Source organism: Rhipicephalus microplus, chromosome 5 (genome assembly GCF_043290135.1).
Source record: "Rhipicephalus microplus isolate Deutch F79 chromosome 5, USDA_Rmic, whole genome shotgun sequence".
Classification (NCBI taxonomy): domain Eukaryota; kingdom Metazoa; phylum Arthropoda; class Arachnida; order Ixodida; family Ixodidae; genus Rhipicephalus; species Rhipicephalus microplus.
In genome coordinates, this window is record NC_134704.1 from 185,648,897 (window position 1) to 185,668,841 (window position 19,945).

General features: G+C 44.6%; 1 protein-coding gene across 2 annotated transcripts in view; it reads left to right on the top strand.

The window, feature by feature from the left end:
• Nucleotides 1-19,945, top strand: part of LOC119173602 (uncharacterized) — a 412,987-nt gene that overhangs the window by 201,471 nt on the left and 191,571 nt on the right. For both annotated transcript variants that reach the window (XM_075896291.1, XM_075896292.1), the window contains exon 5: nt 13,679-13,788. In XM_075896291.1, the coding sequence (XP_075752406.1) occupies nt 13,679-13,788 (110 nt within the window). The remainder of the gene's footprint in view (nt 1-13,678; nt 13,789-19,945) is intronic.

The following is a 19,945-nucleotide window of genomic DNA, read 5'->3' on the forward strand; positions in this document are numbered from 1 at the left end:
GATCACATTTTAGAGAGTGGACATTGACGCTTCTGTGTACGCTGGCGCTGCGTTTTCTGCTATTCGTGCTGCCGTCGCGCTACCGTGGCTCCTCGCCTCTGCTACAGCCTGCCTCCCTCTCCAGTGAACTTTGTCCGAAAAACTTAGCGATAAAGTTTTAGGAAAACAAACTGCATTCTAACACAGGACTCGAATCGCTACAGCGTGCCCTCACAATACGGTTTCGGTCACAGTTTAGCGAGTGGACATTGACGCTTCGGTGTACACTGGGGCTGCGTTTTCTACTATTCGTGCTGACGTCGCCCTACCATCGCTCTTCGCCCCCCACTTCAGCCTGCCTCCATCTCTTCTGACTGTTGTCCCGAAAACTAAGCGATGTAGTTTTTGAAGGACAAACTGCATGCCAACGCTTTGGTGCTTCCTACCTCTGACCATTGTCCGGAAAACTAAGTGATGCTCTTTTTGGAAGGCAAACTATACTCCAACACAGGACTCAAATTGTTCCAACGCATCTCACACCACGATTTCGAATCAACTGCATTTCAACACAGAACCCTCGCCCTACCGTCGCGTCTCGCATCTGCTCCAGCCTGCCTCCCTCTTCTCTTTACGTTCTCTGGAAAACTAAGCGATGCAGTTTTTGGAGGACAAACTGCATTCCAACACAGGGCTTAAATTCCCCCAGCGCGCCCTTAAAATATTATTTAAGTCACAGCTGATAGAGTAGATATTGATGCTTCGGTAGACACTGGGGCTACGCTTTCTGTCATGCGTACTGCCTTCGCCCTACCTTCGCTCGTCTTCTGCACTTTAGCCTGCCTTCCTCTCCTCTGGCCGTTGTCCCGAAAACTAAGCGATGCAGTTTTTGGACGACAAACTGCATTCCTACACAGGACTCAAATTTCTCCAGCGTGTCCATACAATATGACGTCGGTCACAGTTGCTGAAGTGGGCATTGACGATTTGGTAGACACTGAGGTTACTTTTTCTATTATTTGTGCTGATTTTTATGCCCGTCTTAGAAAATTCACGACATCTTAGGTTGGCCCAACGCTAGTTACAGACCAGGGAACAGTGATTCAACCCTCCACTCTTTGTCTTGTTCGAGTGCTAATAAACATTCTACACCATATAGGGTTTGCTGTGCCATCCCTGCGTTCTCAATAACTCATTTTCAGTTGGGACTTTCTTGCTTCTGGTTCCACAGCTACTTGTTTTGGACGATGCGTTGTCAATCTTACTGACTCCGACCACTTGCTCAGTGGCGAAATATACAGAGTACTTAGACTCATCGCTGCTCTAGACATCGAGTTACCACCACACGAACAGCGATTAGTCTCATTTTTCTCCAACGAAGTCGACTCTGGTGACATTTCGGTCGCCCCATCGCCCAGTTTACTTAATAAAGGCATAGCTCTCGCATCGGGTGTGGCTCGCTTCAACAATAGATCAGCTGTTCTCACTGCTACCAACATCACACCGGATAAAATTTTAGTACCGTGGGGCACTACTCTCGCCTGCGTTGCCAACCCGGAGCCTGTGTGCGTCGTGCCTATTATACCCCTGTCGCACGTGGCAACTTAAGGGCCATTTCAGCGAGTACACTTAGCCGTGAGTGTCATTCGCACGCAGTCACACGAGCAAGTTTATTGTCACTCGCTGCAAAGTGCACTTGCCGGCAAGTTCGTTCTCCAACCTCACTTCGCTGCGACCAATTGTGTAGCCTCGGCACCAGCGGCTTGTACACAAATGCGCTTTTGCCTAAAGTGGCGTTCATTCTATTTTTAAACTATAGTTATCGTTATAAGGAATTTTGCTATGTAATAAAACGAGCTATAAATCAACAAATAGTCTCGCTACTTTCACCATCAGGCAGTTTGCGCGGCCACGTCCGCTACGGGCATCCGGCGCAATGGCTGTGCAATGGCCACTTCCGTCGCTGTATTTTTTTTCCAGTCACGCTTGCACATGTGTAGACGAGTCGTTTTCTAGTCCTTTATGATGGTGTGTGCCACTGGTGATGCTTGCACGAAGACAACGTGGTTCGACGACGAGACATGGGCGCAAAAGTAACAATTATCTATTGCGCTACAAACCCAACAATTGCCACTGTCATCGCTTCCAAAGTACACTTCGCTTTCTCGTGCAGCAGCGAACCGCCGAAATGACAATTTGTGAGCGTGAGTACACTCGCTCAAAGTGTACTTAAGTTGCCGTGTGACAGGGGTGTCAGCCCGGTCTCCTCTGAAGGCCATTCTGCTGGTCGTGCTGCTTCCTCGGCCTTTGAAGCAGCCATCAGCAGATACTTCACAGGCTGACAGAAGCAACAGCTGCTTCATTGGTTGGAGAATCATGCAAACTCGTTTGACGTCTATTCATCCACCCTGGGCCAGACTACCGCTAAAGCACATGGTATTCAGACCGACGAAACATCCATTGTGCACCGCTGTCCGTACCACATCTCTCTAGCCGAACAAAAAATCACTGAGGAAAATGTAGAGGATTTGCTGCAACGGGAGTTAATCCGACCCTCAACCAGTCTTTGGTCGTGTCACATCGTTCTGGTGCCTGAAAAAGATGGTTCAATACGATCTTGCGTCAATTACCGAGAACTCAATAAAATCACTAGAAAGGACGTATACCCTATGCCACGCATCCACGATGCCCTCAATCCCTTACAAGGTGCGGAATTCTTTTCGAGCCTCGAACTTGCATTCCGGCTATTAGCAAATCCCCACGCACAAAAATGATAAAGGAAAAACTGCGTTTGCAACACCGGATGACCTATATGAGTTCAATCTTATGCCTTTTGGTCTATGCAACATACCCGCTACTTTTGAGCGCATGATTGACACCGTGCTGCGTAGCATAAAATGAAAGACTTGCCTATGTTACCTCTATGACATTGTTTTTTTATCGACGTTTTTTCAACATGTGCAAAGCTTGGAAGAGGTCTTGACTTGTCTTGCGGGCACTAGTATTTAAATAAACACCAAAAAGGGCCATTTTGCCAGCACATATATCAAGGTTCTCAGTCATGTCATGAGCAGGGACGGAATTTTCCAGGCCTTAATAAAACTGCTGCTGTGCTTTGCTTTCCTCGCCCTGACAAATCGAAATATTTGCGAAGTTTTCTTGTTCTCGACTGCTACTTTCAGCGATTCATACGAAAATTTGCCTCAAGAGGTGCACCACTCCATAAGCTACTTACTTCCGGTGTGTCCTTTAAGCGGTCTCAGGAATGTGAATCAACTTTCAAATTGTTAAAGAGTGCCCTCACGACGAACCCGTTGCTTTCTAATTTTGAAGATGACTCGCCCAGCCTTCTGCACGCGGACACTGGCGGCCGTGGTTTAGGAGGCGTGCTCCCGAAACGCGACAACTCTTTGCAAGAGTGAGTCGTTGCTTACGCGAGCCCCGTCCTCTCCACAGCCGAGAGGAACTGCACGATTACCGAGCAGGAGTGCCTGAGTTTCATTTATTCAGTACGAAAATTGCGTCTCTATCTGCATAGCCGTCATTTCACCATTGTGACCAACCACCCTGCTTTATGTTAGCTTTCGACACTCAAGAACTTGTTGAGACGCCTCAGCCACTAGATTGAACGCCTGCAAGAGTATGACTCCGACATCATATACAAGTGTAGCAAAAACTGTAGGGACGCCGACGCTCTTTCTCGCTGCCCACTACCAGCAGCCCAACTCAGCGTTTCCGCAATCACTTTGCACAACACACAGACGGAGTCAACGTCTACGGTGGTTCCCTCTGTAGCCTCTGTTGGCAAGCTGCCTTCGGACGACGAGCGCGATTTTCCTTCTCGACAGCAGGCTGACACATACTGTCAGTGTATTATAGGCTACCTCACTGGCAATTCCCGTCCACCTAAAGCGATGTTCCATCGCCAGCTCTCGCAGCTTAAGCAGGGCAACTCTGTGCTGTACGAAGAAATTTACCATCCTTATGGTCAGCGCTCGGCTCCTGTTCTACTCCAATAGCATTGGTCCCAAGTCCCCAGAACGCTTCTTGACGAGTAGACTGCTGGGCACCTTGTTTACCATAAAACCTGCGACCACCTTCAAAGCCGTTCTTAGAGCTTCAGGGATGACAAGTGAAAAAAGAAAAAGCACACGCGGTGAGGTCATATTGAACGGGCGCGCGAAGTGGAGAACGTGGCAGGCCAAGAAGATGGAGACGACGGCGGATGTTCTGGGCGGTTTAAGTCTTGCCGCAGTCTTCAGAAGCTTGAAAGTCTGCCCGAGTTTCCACCTCGGTCAGCTGTCACACTCATGCTTTAGGCATCATACTGGCCAGCTGTGCAGTGAGCTACCGGGACTGGTCAGCACGTGCAACGCCGACCTTCAACGAGCCCGGGCTCGCAGCCTCCCGTCTTTCCCACTACGGCGTATGAGCCAGGGTTCCTAGAGGCATTCTAAGAGAGCCTACCTGCAATGGGTGTACCAAGTGAAGGACAGGCGAGCACCTCGCATCATGCGCGATAAGACCTTCAGCGATAGCACCAAGGACTCGAGGGACGAATGCGGTGAGTGACGATAGTCTGGCCACGCAACCGATGGTCGCCACCCTTAATTCGGGTGGTAATAATGTAGAGGCCTACTGACTTGGAAAAGAGGACACGCGTTTAACGTAGCCGTGGTGGGGCGTAGTATTCAGGGTGTCTTCTAATACTCACTGTAGACAGCTAAATGGACGGCAGCCATCTTAGGTCACTTTTCCATTCTGACGTAGCCGGCAGAATAGACAGCTCCGAGAACACGGCAGCGTAGACAAATACGGCGCAGGCTACTTTGCTGTCTAATTAAGGTGGCGGCCTAGCGAATCACTTAGATAAATCGTATCTCGTTGGAACTGTCGTCTGCACACAAGCAGACGCTTCTGCAGCAGCTCAATGGGAGTAACATTTAATATTTTTAGATATATTGTAAAATCAGCCACAAAATACAACTGTTACGTTTTTTTTTGCTTTCTCCTCTCGACGCGAGGTGGCATCTAGTCGAGTAAAAGCCATCCTAACGTGTTCCAATTCTTGGACAGCATGCGCTCCGTGCTGTATTCTAAGTAGTCTGCGTAGACTATCTACGTGCTGTCTAAGAATTCGAACACAGCCTTAGTGTGTGGCTTTGTGCTTGTCTATATGCTTCGTAGTAGTTACTATTCATGTTTTTCAGGAGAAAGAAGGGTGTTTTCGTGCCACCCCGTGTCACCCTTTTCTCGTTCTTTTCGTTTTCTCCAATGAACCAAGCCGGGTGGCATCATCCTTGACATTTTGGCGAGCCTGCTCAGGATCCAAGAATTTTTGTCACGTGCCTTGGTTTGTTGTGAGTGGCGGGATCACCCTGGAACGGTTGATTGCAGCGGGACATGCCGTGGGTTTATCGGCAGAGGACATCATGAAATTGTATGAAGACGAGAAAAAGAGATTGAGGGATGAGTCACCAGGAGCCCTACAGGCTGCAAAAGAACAAGAAGAAATGCACAGGGCGGAAGATAAGCGTACCTATAGAAATGTGATGCTAGAGAAAGAGCTAGCGGAAGAGAAATAGCAGTTGTGCACACAGATCGGTGGCGAAGGGGCAGCGACGGTATCTAGTACTGCACCCCAGAGGGTGGACAGGGTCTGTCCCCAAAAGTTTATAGCGCCCTTTCATGAGAACGGGGATGATCTTGACGCGTATATTCAGCTATTCGAGAGGATCGCTACCACACAAAGGTGGTGGAAATATGATTGGGCAACGGGGCTCAGTATGTGTCTTATGGGGGAGGCATTGGCAGTTTTCAGCCGGATGCCAGCAGCTAGTGGGCTCAATTACGACAAATTGAAGTCACGCTGCTGCAATTGTTTCGACTGACTGCTGAAGGCTTCCGGGAAAAGTTTAGAACATCCACTGTCCCGGGAAAACGAGACTGGCCAGCAGTTTGCCACCCGCCTTTTTATCTACTTCGGTCGTTGTCTCGAGATGGGGAGGATAGAAAGGACATTTGAAGACCTCAGAGACCACATAATAGCGAAACAGTTTTTGACCTGTTGTCATTGGGGAATCACCATATTCCTTAAACAGCGTGACCTGAAGACTGTGGCTGAGCTGACAGAACCTGCCGCTACCTGGAAGCTGAAGTCCAGAAAAAATTTACGAAAGAGAAAGGAAGAAAAAGAGAAGAAAGAACAGACTATAAATATTGTTCAGGAGAATAAAGTGTGTTTTTGTGCCACTCTGTGTCCCCCTTTCTGCGTTCTTTCCGTTTGCTCTAATAAACCGAGCAGGGTGACATCCTGCACACTGACATGGCGTTACCACTAGTGTAGCTTGGTACGTCGGGTCCTGTACTATCTGCCAATGTAGAAATCTACCATCATCTGCTCCCGCCGGTACCTTACAGCCTCTTTCGTGCCCAGCCACACCATTTGAAGTTGTAGGCGCCTGTCTTTATAGCCCCTTTCCAGTCAGTAATACTGGAAACCGCTCGATAGCCACATCTTTTGATGGTTGATTGATTGCTTTATTTGCTTCGTCACAGTACAGTGTAACAGAAGGCGGAGGGAAAAGCCGTAATGACGGCTTGAGGGATCCTCCGCCCCCTTTGTGAACAATGGCAGCAGATGAAGGACATCACAATATCATACACTTTCACATTGTTTTACATAAAGATCATGCCACAAAGGAAGGAAACCTGAAAACGTAGTTGATACATAGCTTACACAACAAAGAAACTTGCAGCAATCTTCTGCACCTGAATAAATACATAGTTTATAGAACATATAACATAGTTTGCTACATAGTTTATAGAACAAAAAGAGCCGCTAATTCTGCGACACTTAAATGAGACACATCTATACCTTTGCTAATATAAGTATTCAGAATTCGCGGTAGAGTACATCGAAGCATCTGAAAACCATAATTAGTGCGAAAGTACGGAACGTTCCACATTTCTGTATTTCTTGTTACATACGCCTTTTCCTTTAAGCAAAGATTCGCCATTTCCGTAAACAAAAAGTTTGCGCGTTTGCAGCTAAGGCAGTACTCTCGTAGTAGTCTGTATTGATATAGGTCATTCACTTTGATTATCTTATATTTTTTAAACAGTGGGTCACTAGATGCTAGAGCTGTAGCGTTGTCTATCAGCCTCAGTATTTTCTTCTGTATTCTCAATAATTTTGTTAAGTTTGTTTCTGTGGTTGTTCCCCAAACCAAATAGCAATAGTTAAGATAAGAACTAAACAGCGATTTGTATATCAATAACTTCACCGAATTGGGGATGAGGTACCGGATACGGCTGAGTATTCCAGTTATCCGGCCTAATTTTATTTGAATATTATTTACGTGGTCATCCCATTGCAAAGAACTGGAGAAATGTACCCCAAGTACTTTCACTGACTTCACTATTTCTATATCTGAGCCTCTAAATACAATATTATTCTTCAAAGTCACTTGTTGACCTTTCGAATGAAAAACTACCGCTTTTGTTTTAGTTGCATTTATTTTTAACTTATTGTTTCTTGTCCAGTTGTCTAACTTCTGTAAGACGTCATTATCTTTATTAGAAAGAATAACATCTGATGATGAGGTGACAAATATACTCGTGTCATCTGCATAGATAATAAACTTAACTTCTGGGGAGATATGGACTATGTCATTAATATTTAAGGTGAATAACAAAGGGCCAAGAATGCTCCCTTGTGGTACCCCTGAAATTATATTTTTCTTATCTGATACTAAATCATTTATCGAAACAAATTGACATCTATGCGCCAGATAGCTTTTAAGTAACATGAGTGGGAGCCCGCGAATGCCATAATGGTTTAATTTTTCAAATAAAATGCCGTGGTGAATGTAGTCAAATGCTTGTGTGAAATCCACAAAAATTCCGACCACTGACGCGCTACGCCAAGACGGTATCCGCCACTACTTGCTCAGCTTCTGGAATTGCCGATTTTATCCTCTGAGCCATTATACTGCGCCATGGTGCTCCACATGTTCTGCTCAGTCACCGTGGAACAGCCTACCTTTCACACTAGAGAACGAACTTTTTTACGCCTCTGGCACAACTAATAAGACCACCTTTACAGTTATCATCCCCTTACTAACGGCCTGACTGAGCAATTTTATCGCACATTAGCAGACATGATCACCACCTATATTGAATCAGACCTCAAGAACTAGGACGCCACTTTCGCCACTTTCGTTTACAATGTGGCTATTCAGCGGGCAACCGGCTACTCACCGTTTTTATCTAGTTACGGACGTTCTTCTACTTTCTTTATGGACGTTTCTTTCTTGACCTGCCTCACGAAGTCGCCTCCGTCCGCTTCAGAAAAATACGTTTCATGACTCTCCCAGTGTCGCCAACGTGTTCGTATGCATACTGATGCCCGTAAGCAAGAGAGAAAGCTAGTTTACGATCAATCCCATTGTGCTGTATCCTTTCGACCTGCAGACGAAGTGCTCCTTTTGACGCCTACTCGCTTACCTGGCTTGTGCGACGCGTTTCAGCCACGGTTTATCTGGCCATACACAGTTTTCAAAGAGACTTCACTAGTGAATTATCACGTGACACCTCTTGTACCCCCAGCAGATTACCGCGTAATCGAACCACTGAAGTCATCCATGTCTCCCGTTTGAAGCCCGTCATGCGACGTTCTTTGTCCCCTTGACCTGCCGCGGCCAGGATTGCAGCTCTCAAGGGGGTAATCAATGTGGGCATTTAGTATACCCATCTTCTCTATATCTGTACATTATCATAATCATCATGTGTTGTTCATGCATCGTCATCCTTGTCACGTATGAGCATTATCATACTTCGTTCATCGTAGCTGTCAGCTGCTGGTTCACCATGCTTAATGAAGGTCTTCCAAACGAAGACCTCATAATATTGGAGTGATAAAAACCACATTCTTCAATTGTGAAGTGAAGCATACTACAGCAGGACACTCGCCGATGCCTGCATCAGTGAACCATCTGTGACACTGCATCATGGTAATTTTTTTAACTTTCCCATAGGTACCTGCGAGTTTGGTCTAGCAATAGAAACTTCTGTGCATCTTTTAATTCATATATACCCTAAAAAACAATATCGCATTACATGGGGGTTTAGTGATTAAAATATATTTACAAATCAGAAATTTGGCTATATAAAATATAGTGAACAAAGTAAAATAAAGTTCTTTAAACTCTCTAAGACAGACATTGCTATAGGGCAGAAAAGTGTAAAGTTTACACAAAATTGTCAAGAAAAAAAAAGAAAATACATTTACAATGAATGAAGAGCAACAATAAATGCATACATGCACAAACACGCACATAAACGATTAATTCATATGATCAAAAACCATTCACCTGGTTTACAAAAGCGACGTAATCAATGATTGAAACGATGTCCCCCGGCAGCGCGTTCCAGTGATGTATGGCTCTAAGTAATGGTGACTGTTTATACATATTTGAGCGTGCAAAGAAAGGCTGTATTTTGCAGTGGTAATCAATACGTTTGCAAATATTATGAGGTGTGTTAATGTGGGCTTCGCGAAAACAGAATTTACTATGATAACGTGTATGAAAATGCTAAAAAATTAACGACAGTCTGCGTTTTTTATGCCAGGGTAATGAAAGTGATTGCTTATTATTTGTAAAGCTTTAGTTGCTAGAATACTTCTTGGTGATAAATCTTGCCACTTTATTTTGTAATAATTCTACTTGATCGATGTGATGAGACTAATTAACGCTGCCGATAATGAACGCGTATTCTATCGTTAAACGCGCAATTCTAATGAGCAGTAGCTTTTTGGTAGTAGAGTTCACCAAGTACAGGTTTCTTTTATTAAATTCGAGTGTTTTTCGCGCATTACCAGGTAACATATCTTTTTGCTCATTCGATAATAGGTCACAATTTAAAATAATTTCGAGCATGAACACTTTTAATGGGGTCACGAAGATTTTCATATTGGCTCATTTCTGTTTTATGCGCAATCGTTAATGTTATGGCCTTACTTTTACAAAGGTTACTTTGAATTTGCCACTAATGATACCAAAGTGCGAGTTTATAAAGGTCCGACTTCTGTGAATTCGTTTGCTTTGGTACTGTCATTTTTTTCTGTAAATGATGCAGTCACCTGCAAATAATCTGAATGTAGATGGCAAACCAAGTCCAACGTTGATGTAAATGAGAAACAAAGTTAGTCCCAGTACCGGTCCCTGGAGAACACCAGTTTTTAAATGTGAAAGTGAAGATGTGTGCCCATTCACATAGACTGATTGGCTGTGGTTGGTCAAAAATTAGTTCTCTATGTAATGATTTTACTGTTGATGCTCAGATTCGTTAACTTCAGTATTAAGCGGATGTGTGGAACCTCGTCCGATGCTTTTCGCAATCAATGAATGCAGCGTCAATTTTAAATGAAGCGTGAATGACTTTTTCTAATTCCATTATCAGTTCAAACAGTTGCGTTTCACATGAGTGACCGCGAAGGAAGCTATGTTGATGATGGAAAAGAAAGTTTTTTTCGGATAGAAATGTCATTCCGGTAGATTATATGATGCCCCGTAGTAATTTACAGCATATGCTCGTAAGCGAAATGGGATTGTAGTTGAATACTAGGAAGAGATCCCCGGATTTAAAAATTGGAACAACACGTGCAGTTCTCCAGGCATCAGGAAGGCGTCCTGTACCGACCGATTGCTAGAAGTGGCAACTAGAAAAGGGGGTATAACTGCTTCTGTCAGTCTCAAGATTTTCGCGCGAATGCTAGCTGGTCTGGGAGCTGAATTAACTGGAATCCGACCTATAGCTCCCTTTACACCCTCCCTAGTGATTATGAGGTCAGTCATTGAAGTGTTTATTTTTAAAAAAACTTCAGATTCAGTGATAGAAGTTTTTCTGATGTAAAAACTGTACAAGAATGGTTGTTTAGTTCGTCTGCAAAATTGGAGTGCAAAAGCAGCTCACCACTTTTGCTGTTGGAGTATCATGCTCTACCTCAGTAACCGGCCACTATTAAGCGATGACAACTATGCGGTATCAAGAGCTCCTCATACTTGCGACGTTGCACATCGGTGTAACTACAATATAGGAGTCCTGATTACTCATTAAGAAACTTTCCTTCTCTTTTTCTCTAACTGTACGCTTTTCATAAGCGCTTTATTCGAGAGGCCCTCACGCTGCTCTCGAATGAGCGTTTCTCGATCAACCCTCGACAGCTCACTCCAACTTTCCGCTACAGGCGAGAGCATTGCACCCCTCTCGCTCTGACTCAATGGCATCATGTCGTCTCATCCGCCGACAAAGACTTCTCCAGTCGCTTCAGCGACGGGCCGCTCGAGTGACTGCTCAAATGACTCACAAGGAGAATATACCGTCTGAGGTTCCGTCGACTCGCCGCCAAGGTCACACAGATCAGCATTTTTGCACTTGGTGCTTCCCCACATGGACAAAGATCAAGTTCCTGCGAAATCTTCCGCGCCTGCGATCGCGTTAGGGCTATGTACGCTAAGTTAGAGAAGAACGATTTACCCTGCTATTGTCTGCCTTATTGAAACCAATGAAGATAAAAAATTTTACTTCACTATTTTTCAAAATATTAGTTTTTGTTTTTGACAAGTCGTAGTTGTAAAACTTCCCTTTCGGTACATCAAATTCTGCTTTGCAGACTCTTCACTGTTTACCAAAGCAATCCTAGTCGTCGCTCGCATTCAAACGTTTCGTCTTTAAGTACGCTTTTTTGTTATTCCTGGAGCGCTTCACTTGTTTTCTAGACCACGTATTTCTGTTTGAAGACTCGATGGTACTCTTTAAAATATGTTAATCATTAAATAGGTGATGAAAAACTTTTTAATGTAACCATGGAACGAATTCACTGGGAGAGCTTATTGCCTCACTGATTCAACGCCTCCAAAATTTCTAAGAATCCATCCAGAGCGAGTGGAGTTACGAAGAATTGTGGCCTCTTTCAATTACATTCTCTCTTCTTTTGGCCCGACTAAAGTGCTGGAAGCTAAGCAGGGAGTGATGTCAGGGACAAATAAAATACGCCGCGTGCCTCGTAACATTGTGCACTTTTTTTCTTTGAATGCGCGGCTTCTCAGTGTAGCCGCACGCACACGCATGTACAAGTCGTCGCCTTCCACTGCAATTTCTGTAAAGACCAAGCCCGCCATGTTTTAATCAACCAATAGCCGATAGATGACTTTCTACGAGTAATTTTTGAGCGTCTTTCGTCATTTGTCGAGAGAAGAGAATACAATTATAGCTGAGTTTGATTGTCTATTGTTAATTGCAGGCTGTGTGCTGCGCTGTAATGTTTGGCTCGCGTGATCTCGGGAGCCTTTACTACCGATCGGCAGCGTTTACTGACCGTGCTCCAAAAGTGTTGAAGGCCCCCTTTCAGTTCATGTAATGTAGTTCCAAAGATTTACCAATTTTCATTTCTATCGTGATCATAAAATGCCATAAAACACTGTCGAGAAAATTATAATATGTCACTATGTTGTTGGTGTACATTGGCTTTGTTGTGTTCGCATATCGTTTTATTTGTTTTGCAAAGCTTTTTACATTTTATGGTGAACTCGCAGTGGATATCAATGCCATTACTCGAGCAGTTAAGGACTCGCCATGCCATGCTTTGTGGGTCTGTAGTCAGCGCAAGATCTAACAGTGAAATTCCTCGCGTGGGCCTTCTCACCATACGCCCTAAACTAAACAAAAAAAGAACATCAAGGAACTACCGGCATTTGTGCTTTCTTGCGCCATCGATAGGTTTACATCGCAGTCAGTCGATTCCGGTATATTTAAAATTCCCTGCTTGTATAATTTCTGATTACGCATACTTCCTTTAATTAACGTTCAGCGATCATGAAATATTTCAACAAAACTAATCAAACTGAGTGGCCCATAGAAAACTCCCACAACGCAAGTCACCGAAGGCGATACCTGCCACAAGATCCACAATATATCAGCGTCACACAAAGTGTCGACAATGTGCCCACTTAAATTCTTATCTACAGCAATAATCACGCTAACACTTCGCGATGTAGATCTATCTTTTCTAATTTAAGAAAAACATGACAGCAAATTTTCACTCTCAGCTATGTCAGCAGTCAGAAAAGTATCGGTATGGAGGACTGCATCCGCGGAACAGCATTCAATAAAAGTGTGCATGTTATCCTGTTTGTTTGAGACGTCTAAGTTTGATACTATGCTTAATAAGGTACGAATAAGATGGATTTTTTGCGTAATTTGTTTGTCTCACTAGAAAGGTGGCTTGAGAGCACTATCACTTCGTTATAGATGAATCAAAGGCATACTGCTTATTAGTGATTTGGGAATTTATGATTTTTGACAACTTCGCTCATTTATTACAAGCAGGAATATGATGCGCGTTTTCACTTACTGTATGCTGTTTCTCACGCAATAAAATTCAGTTGTAAATCAGCGACAAGTAAATTATAAAAACTCACTTTTTTTACATAAGTGTGAGGGCACTGCCAACGGTTCACATATATTCTCAGTAAATTTAAGCTGGTGAGTCTCTATGCTTGAAGACTTTGTACTGAGCTTAGCTCTAGACAAACTCGTCCTCACAATTGCTCTGCTTTATCCTACAGTGTTTTTCAAACGCGCCTTTTTACGCCACTAGGCAGCTGTGCATTCACTGAAAAGAGTGCACTCTTCACAGGTGAACTGGTGGCGCGGATGACCGACGCTGACGCGACGCACGTCGTCACTGATTCACCCAACGCAGAGAAGGTTGGAAAAGTGTGCGACCAGATCAGCCTGAGCGACGAGGTGCGTATATGTTCGCTTCTCTCCGGTTCAGTCATGCGACGATAGATTACTGAAAGTGCACACTGTTTGTGGGCCGACATCGAGACAAGCCAGGTTTCACATGTCGTCACGTGGGTGATGCGACAAAATGCAACAGCAACTGATTATATATCGTTTCATGTATTCTATGTGTCTTGAGTTTATCACGTAAGTGAAGCCTTCAGTATGCTCGCTTACTTAGTATTGCTTTAGTCAAGACCTCGACTAGCATTGCGTCATAGGAAAGCTGCAGTCACCGAGCACCTTGAGGCCTCATATACGCTGATGTGGACGGTGTCCTATGAGTTGCGCAAAGATTCTGCATCGGCGGGACATATGATGGCTTGACTATCCGTAGGTTCCCCGAGTGATTCAATTCGGATATCTCGTTTCTAAATCAATCACATAGAAGGGTGATGACATGATACACAAGCACAAGCGGCGAAGGGCGCGCTAGTTTGTACATGACTCCAAAATTCCTTATTTTTGCTGCTTCAAAGAGCAAATATTTTGACACTATAATAAATCATACATTTGTCTTGGCACATATTTTAAATAGATTACAAATCACCCTAAATATGGAAGAATCCTGATGAATTCTACCTTTCATTTCTAGGAATAGCAGCGCACAACTGACCCCCGTGGTTCCGATACAAAGAGACGGAAAGAAGCGTTGCACGTGAAACGTTGCCGAGTGCACAAAACGTTTTTCTATCACGTTTTTTAGCAGTCCATCTGCTTCGCCATTGATGTGTGTCATATTGTGGTTGGTTGTAATATTCTGTCACCAAACGCTTTTTACAATATTGTTATACAACATTGAGTACGAGAGAGCATCATGCAGACGATAAAGAGGACAAATGTGATCGCGTTTGTGTTGTTCTTGTTTTGTCATATAGCGGAAGGTCGAAATGGTGGATGAGACGGTGATGTCGCGAAAGTTTGTGTCAGCATCGCAGAGCGTGAAGACGCGTTCATTGGTTTATGACTGCTGAGAGAGTTTTATCACCGTGTGACAGCTTCAGAGCACGGCTACATGGCGCCGTCTGCATCGCTGGAATGACCGATTATTTGTAAATATATTTTTTCATTCACACTTTCACGGCCGTGACATTTAGTGGCGCTAGTGGGTGTAACACGATGTAATGGAGCTCCGCCGCAACCAAAGTTTGGATTTTTTCGGCCATGGAAAACCAGAGGCCCACTGCCACTGAGGCGTCCACTACAACAGCTGTTGTCTTTCCGCAGGTAAAAGATCCCGGCATGTTCTGTGGCATCGATAATGTTGACATCCAAGAATGGTTGTTGTCATACGAACGTACAAGTCAGAATTACCGCTAAGATTCAACTCTTACGTTGGTCGACCTCCTGTTCTTCTTGAAAGGAACAGCAAAAGTGTGATTCGAGAATCATGAAGAAGAAATTTGAAGCTGGGATGCGTGCAAAAAAATATGCGTGCCCTTTTCGGCAAGTCTGCGGCTAGGAAGGCAGCGACCAAGAAAAAGCTAACATCTCGTGCGCAAACGTCAGCAGAGTCTTACGTGACTTACAAGCAATACGTGCTGGCCCTTTGTCGAAAAGTCTACAACGACACGGAAGAAATCGAGAAACTAGCACACATAGTGTAAGACATTGCAGCTGATGCGTTCAACCTTCTCATACGCAAGGACTCCAGGTGAGAACACAGTGGGTACCAGCGGCTTGAGGCTGCAAAAAGTTTATGTATAACCAACCATTTCACTCTACTTCCCAACACAGCAACAACCTGGCCGTGCGAAGATTGGCATGTGCTACAGAAGCCGCTAACTGCAGAGCACGCGACGAAAATTATCACATGAGAGCTTCAAGCTCTGTCTCCTGCGTCCACGTGATCCCATTCCTGTAACTATAGCCCTCAAATTATGCCACTGGTACATGCCACTGAGCGACAAGAGCGTTCCCATGCTGCACTTTCCTCCGAGTGCAGTACAGCTCCCTCTCAGCCGATCGACCGTCGTCGATCCCTTGTTTCACATGCCTAAAGTCAAAACCTTTTGGTGCGCCCTAGCAATCCAGCCAAATTAAGAACCTGTGACGGTTGTCCGATTTGCTTCAACTGCCGCCGTATCAGACACGTGGCCTACCATTGTAACACATGGTGGTGTCTGCATCAGGCATCCTATGTGTACAACCATCGCCCAAAGAGAGATCATGAGCGTTTTACCCACCGGGAATCACATCACGCCACCAGCGAATGAGTTCTTTCTATGCTGCCTTATCGTCATCGGTCCCTGTCTCAACAGGCTCACCAGTCGCATTCGCAGCTTTTCCGTCAGTCGTTACATCTCTCGCCCCAATTTTGCTGTCCAACGTCGCGGCCAAAACACCTGCCGCGGGAAAACTACGTGATGCATCTCCCGGAGGTGATGTTGCATCGACCACTTGCCTGCCAAATCTTCGGACCACGCCACCGTCTAGACGCAACCTTATTGACGTTGAAGTAGACAGCACACCCTTTGTTGCACTCGTAGACACATGGCCACATATCAGTTAAAAATTCAGAACATCGTTGCCGCCTTAGGAAAGTTTTAATGCCACCCACAGTACCACTAAACCAGATCCCCAACCAGGGCACGTCTCTCGTGCTTACAATGTGCTCTGCGTGTATTTGCAACTTTCATCGCCTAGAATGCAAGCAACTATTTGCAACTTTCATCGCCTCTGGTGCAAGCCCAACATAGATGTCGTTTGGGGGATCGTGCAGCCGGCGTGCTGGCAACCGCCAGTGGTGTGCCCGTCACTTAGACCTATATGTAGTATTTCCGGCTGCAGCACCCATGTTGTCAAGGCTTTGCCGATAATGTCATTAACTCTAGCAAGTATTATATCCCACCCTGCGTGTTGAGAAATGCCTGTGCGGCGTATATTAAAGGAAAAGAAGTTTACAACACCAGGCACATCGTCTGATGTGGTGTACAGCTTTGTGAACGCTGCTCGTGCCATGGCCGCGGAAGACCAAGTGGCCGTGCTCGTGCAAAGCAGGAAATCTCGCCTTTGAATGCACGGCGTCTGCACAGCATCCAACATATCTTGGGACTTTTCTAGCTCAGCAAGCAAGCAATAAAGCTCAAGTCAATGCTATCAATGCTACTACAACTCGCAGTAACTGTCTGACTTCACAATAACTGCAGTAAAAATTCCCAGCGACAAGATATAAAGCACCAGCAAGCCGCCAAAGTTCGGTCGACTGAACGATGGCATGGGCTGGCTGCGTGAGCATCCCCTAAACGACAGTTACAACGGATGCCACATGGCGACGCCAGCATCTGTGAAAGCTGCGAATATGTGTTGCCAATCGCTCCACTGTATACTGTATTATATGCTGTGCTCGAAAAATGCTCCCACAAACTTATCCTCGACACAGACTTTGCCCACTCTGCTCTTATTGATTGTGGAACAAACATGCTTGAACTTGATTTACCGTGTTACCATGACGACCTAACCCCAGCTCAACCACGCCTGTGTTGTGTAGATCACGTTCGCTTAGCACCTCAAGCCGTTGCCTACGTGAACTTCTGTTCATTCATTTCCCGATGAACTCTGTTCATTCATTTCCCGATGGTCATTACATGTTGAAAGAAAGTTGAAAGTTGAAATTTATTTCACCACAACGATACACCGTGATTTACACAAACAAGAAACAATTGTGGCATGGAAAGTAGGAAAAAAGCTGCGCTATAGCAGCTTGACTAGCCCCACCTCCCATTTGTACAAGGCAACAGAAACAATGGCACACCAAGCTCCATACGGTGCTCACGTATTATTGAAAGAAAAAAGAAAAGAAAATAACATTCTAGTGGTTGTTTATGAAGTACAGAATAGATGCACACTTGGGTGTTTACAAACAAACAATTTTTGGGGAAAAAGGCAACCAATATAAGACGCTATAACAGAAAGGGGTACACTTAAAATTTCATGCATTTACAAGTACTGGGTGTAATTTTTCTGGGTTTATAGTTCCTTATACAAACAGGTTTAATATGTCACTACTTGAAAGGAGACGCAATTGCTGTTCTGTGAGCTTGAACTTATTTAGTATATGAGGAACAGAGTGCTTTAGCATTTGGAGTCCGTAATTTGTTCGCGGTCGGGCGATGTGCCAGTGTTCAGAACTCCGCATCGGACGCAACAAAATTTTCGGCTGTAAATGTGCTAAGCCTCTCAGGTTTGCGCAATTCTTTCGAATTTCAGACCTCAAAGACAACAACAAGTTATGTTCATATGCCACACAAAATTTTAAAACTTTAAACTTGACAAATAAATGGGATGTGTGTTCTCTGTAACCTATATTTGCAACAGCCCGCAAAGCGCTTTTTTGAAGTGTATACAACTTTTGTTTTGATGTTTCAGTTCCAGAAGCCCATACCAACTGACAATAGCGTAGATGAGAACAAAAAAGCGTATTAAAGATAAGAAGTTTCTGGGGGAGCGGTAGAAACGACTGACACCTTCTCAGCACGCCAAGGGCTTTTCTTAGCTTAATACACAATTGTTCAGTGTGAGAATTCCAGAACATATGTTGATGAAAGATGACGCCCAAAGTTTTGACAGTCTCTGAAAGTTCGATATTGAAATTATTTAGCATCAGTTTTTGTGTGTACGTACATGTTATTCCTTTCGCACGGAAAAGAATGGCCTTGGTTTTAGAGCTGTTGATCTGTAACGAATTTTGGCAGGACCATTTCGAAAAATTGACTAACGTTTTATTAGCTGCTTTTATCAAATCGTCTATATTTGTTCCCGTAAAGAATAAGCTTGTATCATCTGCATAAATAATGTACGTTATTGAGTGATCCACATTTACAATATCATTGATATAAAGGTTAAATAGAAGAGGTCCTAATATGCTTCCCTGTGGTACACCGCGTTTGATTTTTTGGGGCATAGATGTTTGCCTATTTATAGACACACACTGGTACCGATAACTAAGGTAGCTTCCTAATAAATCGAGCGCGATGCCTCTAATCCCGTAATAAAACAATTTTTCTAACAAGGTTTGGTGATCAATTCTGTCGAACGCCTTCGTAAAGTCTATGAATACGCCTAATGTTAGCTTTCTTGCTTCAATGTTGCCCAGTATCAACTCTTTTTGATGCAACAGCGCTGTCTCCGTCGATACGCCAGACCTGAACCCATATTGTGCTGTAATCACAGAATGCGAGTCCAAAAATTTATGTTGACACTTGTTGCCGACAATTTGCTGGCCAAAAATGTTGCCCGGCTTCACACACTTTTCAAAGAAGCCACGAGAATGCAGCATCTCTTTGATGCTAAATTTTACCTTGTGTGCTCTGGTTATCCTGGATGGTAACACTTTGGCAAAAGTCTCTTCTATCGACGCTGCCGTTTCGGCGCTCGTTGCTGACGCTTCTTCGTCCTCTATTCTCCTCCTGGCAGAGTGGATCAGATGCCAAAGTCGACAATATTATCATAGCTGACCTCCTTCAGCGCAGACAGCTGATATCCGGTGCCTTCTAAAATCCTACCGTAACATCTTTCACTTTGATGACCACCCTTTGGGTCTGACATCCTTCATAACTTATAGGATCAACGCTGCGACACCAGTCTCATCCGACGACGTTCTTATTGCGTGTCTCATGCTGAGCTACAATTTATTTTGCACGAAGCTAAAAAAATGCTCACGAAAGACGTCATAAAACGATTGTGCAGTCTATGGGCATCGCCGGTCATGCTACTGCAGAAGAAGGGAGGCAGCTGGCGCTTCTGCTCAGACTACCGTCGTTTAAAGTAACACGTAAGTACGTCTATCCATGCCGAAGATTTGCGATGCAATCGAGTGCCTACTATTGCCACCGGTGTTCGCAGGCACCGGAGGTTTGGGATGAAGTTGTCGAGGCAGGAGAAAGGGAGGCTTGAAGAGGGCTTATTTACATTAAATACAAGGTGAGCTCTCGTACATGACGAGCTCTTTCTTGCATGGCGAGCTCTCGAATCTGGTGTTCCTCTACATGGCGCTCCCTCGAATGAGCCGGGTGGCCTATTATAAAGGGTATGTGCTCCCCAGATCCTTAGATCAGGGAACACGTGCACATGGTACTGTCCAATCACACATCACACACATCTGGCGAGGGGGATGAGC